At 41.1% G+C, this 5,914-nt stretch overlaps 1 protein-coding gene across 1 annotated transcript in view; it reads left to right on the forward strand.

Moving 5' to 3' along the window:
- Window positions 1-62: 62 nt before the first annotated feature.
- efcab14 (EF-hand calcium binding domain 14) overlaps window positions 63-5,914 on the forward strand; it is a 96,649-nt gene continuing 90,797 nt past the window's right edge. Inside the window, exons 1-2 of the mRNA XM_043699330.1 lie at window positions 63-420; window positions 2,763-2,911. Coding sequence (XP_043555265.1) covers window positions 239-420; window positions 2,763-2,911 — 331 coding nt within the window. The 5' untranslated portion in view covers window positions 63-238. The remainder of the gene's footprint in view (window positions 421-2,762; window positions 2,912-5,914) is intronic.

Genomic DNA, 5,914 nt, shown 5'->3' on the forward strand with positions numbered 1-5,914 from the left:
TTGGACGCAGCTTGGAGCGCCTTTCGTATTGACCAATCAAGAAGAGGTTTGTGACGAGGTGGAGTTTGGCTGCTGTTGGTGTTGGTACCGTTGGGTTGGTGTGTGTCGATCTTTACCGAGGGATAGCCAGCCAGCCTCATCCTGTCGGTTTATATGTTGGCCTACAAACCTCTGCAAGCTGGAGAGCAAACACGGGCAGCTCGATGTTCAGTATAAGGCGGCGACGCCGCAGAAGAAGATGAAGAAGCGGAAGGAGCTGAACGCCCTTATCGGTCTCACCGGCGATGGCAAGAAGAAGAAGTCGAAGAAAGGCTCCGGGCACCAGCTGCTGCTGCGGACCGAGGCCACGGCCTCCGACTCCGAATCCACCTCCGAGTTTGACGAGTTCGCGCAGCCAGCTTCCGGCTCCCTGTTTACAAAGTAAGAGAGAGCGCCGAGAAGCCCGGCTCCCTTTCTAAAGTACAGTAAAGATCGTTCTGCCTGCATACAAAAAGCACAAGTGTTTGGCAAACTTCAGTTAGTTTTGGAGGAAGAAGGAGCGCCGTGCAATTTTATAGCGAGCAGCCGAGGTGAGGCTGCATTAGGATGTCACAGTGACCTGCCTTTGGCGAGTTTCGTTCACAAATCATTCTTGAAGATTGAGCATTATTAACGTCCTCCAGTATTAAAAATAAAATCGCTTGTTTCGACGGATCCGTTGTTAGTTGCGAATTAGTTGTCGATAATAACAGACAAGGTCTCTGTTAAAGCTCGACACAAAAACAAAATTGCGGATGCGGGAAATCCAACAAATACAGAAATTGCTGGGAAAAGAAACTCAGCAGGTTTGACAAGCAGCATCTGTGGAGAGAAATCAGTTAATGTTTTGGGTCCATTGACCCTTCAGAACTCAGTTCAGTCCTGAAGTAGGGTTACTGAAAGTAAATTGAGAAAATGAGTTATATTGGGCAAAGTCAGAGGAACGCAGATCGAGCAAAGGCAGTGTTTCTGATATGTTTGCAGTACTGTTGATGGAAGTTGACAACTGTGATCACAATAAACATTTTTAAATATTGTCTACCGCAACTTCCATATTCTTGTCCATGAAATTATAATCAGCTACTCAATTAGCTAAAACACATTTGTCTACAAAGACATGCATTAAATAAGATCAGTCAGGTGGACCTCATACTCTTGGGCTGTTAATCTGGTCCAATCAGGATCCTGGCTGACAGATGTAAATAGGAGTGTCAGAGGTTCTGTTCATTTTGAGAGCAGGCTCGAGGGATGCCAGACCAGTGTCTATCACTAAGCATGTGTAAATGGAGGGTGACGTGGTGACAGGATACTGGTCTATGGAGATATTTCAGTAACGACGAGAGAAAATTACACCCATGAAGAAATTTGCTCTCAACAGTTGTCTTTGAGTTGGGGGTAAGCATTTCTGGCATCTTGTCATCATTTGGGAAGCTTGACACGTTCGATCCTGATATCGAACACGGCCTGGAATGTGGAAAGAATGTGTTATTTCATTTCCAGGCAAATGACATTGACACAGACAAAAAAAAAAGAGTAATTCTTCTGACATCTTGGGAGCCTGTATATGTTTTGGTTATTAGGAGCCTCTCATGCGCACACATTTTGGTATCTAGTAAAACCAGATACGGGGTGGTATGGTGGCTCAGTGGTTAGCACTGCTGCCTCACAGCACCAGTGTCCCAGGTTCAATTCCAGCCCATTCTCCCTGTGTCTGCATGGGTTTGTTCCGGGTGCTCTGGTTTCCTTCCACAGTCCAAAGATGTGCAGGTCATGGGGAATTGGCCATGCAAAATTGCCCATAGTGTTAGGTGCATTAGTCAGAAGGAAGTGGGTCTGGGTGGGTTACTCTTTGGAGGGTTGGTGTGGACTTAGTGTCATAGAGATGTACAGCACAGGAACAGATCCTTCAGTCCAATTCATCCATGCTGACCAGATATCGCAACCCAATCTAGTCCCACATGCCAGCACCTGGCCCATATCCCTCCAAACCCTTCCTATTCATATACCCATCCAGATGCCTTTTAAATATTCTGGATTAGTGGTGCTGGAAGAGCACAGCAATTCAGGCAGCATCTGAGGACAGGCAAAATCGACGTTTCGGGCAAAAGCCTTTTTACCTTTTGCCTTTTAAATATTGCAATTGTACCAACCTTCACCACTTCCTCTGGTAGCTCATTTCATACATGTACCACCCTCTGCATGAAAAAATTGCCCCTTAGGTCTCTTTCATATCTTTCCCCTCTCACCCTAAACCTAAGTCTTCTAGCTCTGGACTCCCCCACCGCAGGGAACAGACTTTATCTATTTGTCCTTTCCATGCACCTCATGATTTTATAAACCTCTATGAGGTCACCCCTCAGCCTCCGATGCTCCAGGGAAAACAGCTCTAGCCAAGGCAAAAGTGCGGACTGCAGATCCTGGAAACCCACTCCGTATAGCTCAAAGCCTCCTTGTTGGGCCGAAGAACCTGTTTTCTCACTGTAGGGAATCTAATTTTAAAAAACCTTACTAAATGCTGCTTTCCATATTTGTTGGTTGAACAAAAATGTTCACAGGTTAGCAACAGTGGATAAAACATAAATATGCCGATCATAATCAAGGCTTATGTGGGAATGGTATGGTGATACTTCTGCTTTTCAATTTTTGTCTTTCGCTGAATTTTATTAAAGTTGTGGTGAAATTATCATGTTTTATTTGCAATGCAAATAGTCTATTTCATCACAGTCCTTTGTTCTTTGTTACAGGGGAGGCTACGTAAGATGTTGCAAAATTTGTTATCCACTATGTGCATTTGTTATGCTTGCTGCTTGCGTAGTGGCATGTGTTGGTTTGGTCTGGATGCAAGTTGCCCTCAAAGAAGATCTGGATGCACTGAAGGAAAAGTTCAGAACTTGTAAGTATGATATAAGGTAAAATAATACAACAATTGTGTTGTGTTGTGCAGGTTTTCTATACAGCTACAAAGCTTTCCTTAAAATGTGGGCCATTTGAATATGGTATTGTTCACTTACATGCAAGTAGTATATTAATTTTTCAAATACAGTCAATGTTGGTATTTCAAGTGTGAAGTGGGAAAAGTCTCAGTAAACTTTATTGCGATTGTGGCTAAGATGAATAACTTCATGATATAGAAGGAGTTTTACGTGTTTTGGCATTAAATCTGTGCATCTGATCTGTAAGGATATTATCAGCAATAAAGAAGTTTTTGTTAGAAAAGTTCTGAATAAGTGCATTGAGTGAAAATTCATCTATCCTGTACAATTGACTGTTGATTACTTGTATGTAGCCTGTGGGCAGACTCAGGATTTGTTCAATGGACAGATTTTAAAATATTATGAGTTTAACACTGGTGACTTAATAGACTCTAGGCTGTACATAAAATCTCATGTTTTCAATTGTATTGTATGCTAGTAGTTCTTTTGGATACCTCAAGCCTAACACTTAGAGATAATATCTGAGCAGTTATTTCACTTATATATTATCAGTTGGATCGGTAGTTCTCATACTGGAAGTTAGATATGCAAGTTGAGTCTTGACTTTTGCAGACAGACAGATGTATATGCATTGCCTGTTTCAACTCACTAACATAGGTGACGGTCGTTCTTCATTTCTCAGGGCAATGCCTTGACAAATCCGAGCTAAACTGTCCAGTTTAAAATATAAAAGCTTGGGAGATAACTTTCAATTATCAGTTAACTGGTATATTCCCCATGGCCGTGCCTCCACAAATCAATCCACTTGCTAGCCAGCAGTCTCTTCCTACAGGCAACAGTATAAATGATATTTTCCTTTTGTTTTGGTATTCTTGCAAATTATCATGATGAATGTAAGGCAATCTTTCACGAAAAATGCCTTCTTAACAGTGATACTCAAATCTAATTTGGTGATTTTTCTTTTCGGAATGATGTTGTGGATTATTTATAGGATAAGTAAAGGAGTTGTAAACCTGGTCGTGAATTGGCTAGATAATAGAAACAGAAAGTATTGATTTTAATTACACAGCTGTGACCTTTAATCCCTGAACTAAGTGTCAGTTCTGGGTCTTATTTCTGATCATGTATTGTGACTAACACTGTTTTCAACAGATGTAACTTGCAGTCAATCCTATATTGCATTGGAAAGTTAAAGATTGAGGGAAGGGCATTGTTCAGATACACATTTATGTATGATGTTTAAGAAACTCTGATTAATACTTTATTAGTATTAAAGTGCTGGTGCACAAAGTTTGCATACGATGGTTGGATTAAAAATAGTCAGTAATGTGCTGAATGGTTTTTCCGACCGATTTGATTTAGGTCATTCAGCAGAGTAAATTGCAGGCAGAGAGCTCTCCGAAGACCTTTCCAGATATGTTGTTGGAGCTGACGTTGGACATTTGTGAAAACAGTGCTAATAATTTTGGTCTTATGATTCTTATCCCTGTGAAAGCTAACCTATCCAACAATGTGGCTAAATTGACAACTTACAATGCAGAGAATTGCATTCCTCTGACACCTCTTTTGACAACTCTACATCAGAGATATTGCCTAACCATTGTCCAGGCTATTGTGTGAATTATGGAAGCATGATTAATGTATGCTTAAAATGTAGTTCCTCTTTACACAATGTGTCTTCATCTTCAGAGTTAAAACACTAATATGTTAAAGCTGCTTCAACAGATAAATCTGAAAAACTAGTCTGACCTTCCAATGCACGACTGAGGTTTTGATGGGAGAAGTTTTTTTTTAAATTTTAAATGCTGTATAACAAATGATACAAATATCTCAGCAAGAGGCCCAGCAATCGCTTCCTGAACATCCCACAGAGTTCTAGGGTACGCTTGAATAGGTCCTGGGGTTTTATCCACTGTCATGTATTTCAAGACATCCAGCACTACCTCCTCTGTAATATGAACATTTTTCAAGATGTCACCATCTATTTCCCTACATTCTATATTTTCCATGTCCTACTCCATAGTAAACACTGATGAAAATACTCATTTAGCATCTCCCCCATCTCCTGCGGCTCCACCAAAGCTTACCTTGCTGATCTTGGCGGGGCCCTATTCTTTCCCTTGTTATCCTTTGTCCTTAATGCATTTGTAAGAATCCTTTGGATTCTTCTTAACTCTATTTGCCAAAGCTGTCTGATGTCCCCTTTTTGCCCTCCTGATTTCTCTCTGAAGTATACTCCTACTGCCATTATACTCTTCTAAGGGTTCACTCAATCTATCCTGTCCACACCTGACATAAGCTTCCTTTTTTTTCCTTAACCAAACCCTCAATTTCTCTCGTCATCCAGCATTCCCTGAATCTACCAGCTTTTCCTTTCACCCTAACAGGAATATACTGTCTCTGGACTCACGTTATCTCATTTCGGAAGGCCTCCCATTTTCCAGCTGTCCCTTTACCTGTGAATATCTGTCCCCAATCAACTTTTGAAAAATCAGCTGTGCTGAGGGAGGATATTCCCGGAAATACATCCAGGGATGTTATTTGGGTGGAACTGAGAAATAAGAAAGGGGTGATCACCTTATTGGGATTGTATTATAGACCCCCTAATAGTCAGTGGGAAATTGAGAAACAAACTTGTAAGGAGATCTCAGCTATCTGTAAGAATAATAGAGTAGTTATGGTAGGGGATTTTAATTTTCCAAACATAGACTTGGACTGCCATAGTGTTAAATGTTTAGATGGAGAGGAGTTTGTTAAGTGCGTACAAGACAATTTTCTGATTCAGTATGTGGATGTACCTACTAGAGAAGGTGCAAAACTTGACCTACTCTTGGGAAATAAGGCAGGGCAGGTGACTGAGGTGTCAGTGGGTGAGCACTTTGGGGCCAGCGACCATAAGTTTATTAGTTTTAAATTAGTGATGAAAAAGGATAGACCAGATCTTAAAGTTGAAGTTCTAAATT

The sequence above is a fragment of the Chiloscyllium plagiosum genome, chromosome 11, assembly GCF_004010195.1.
Source record: "Chiloscyllium plagiosum isolate BGI_BamShark_2017 chromosome 11, ASM401019v2, whole genome shotgun sequence".
NCBI classification, from domain to species: domain Eukaryota; kingdom Metazoa; phylum Chordata; class Chondrichthyes; order Orectolobiformes; family Hemiscylliidae; genus Chiloscyllium; species Chiloscyllium plagiosum.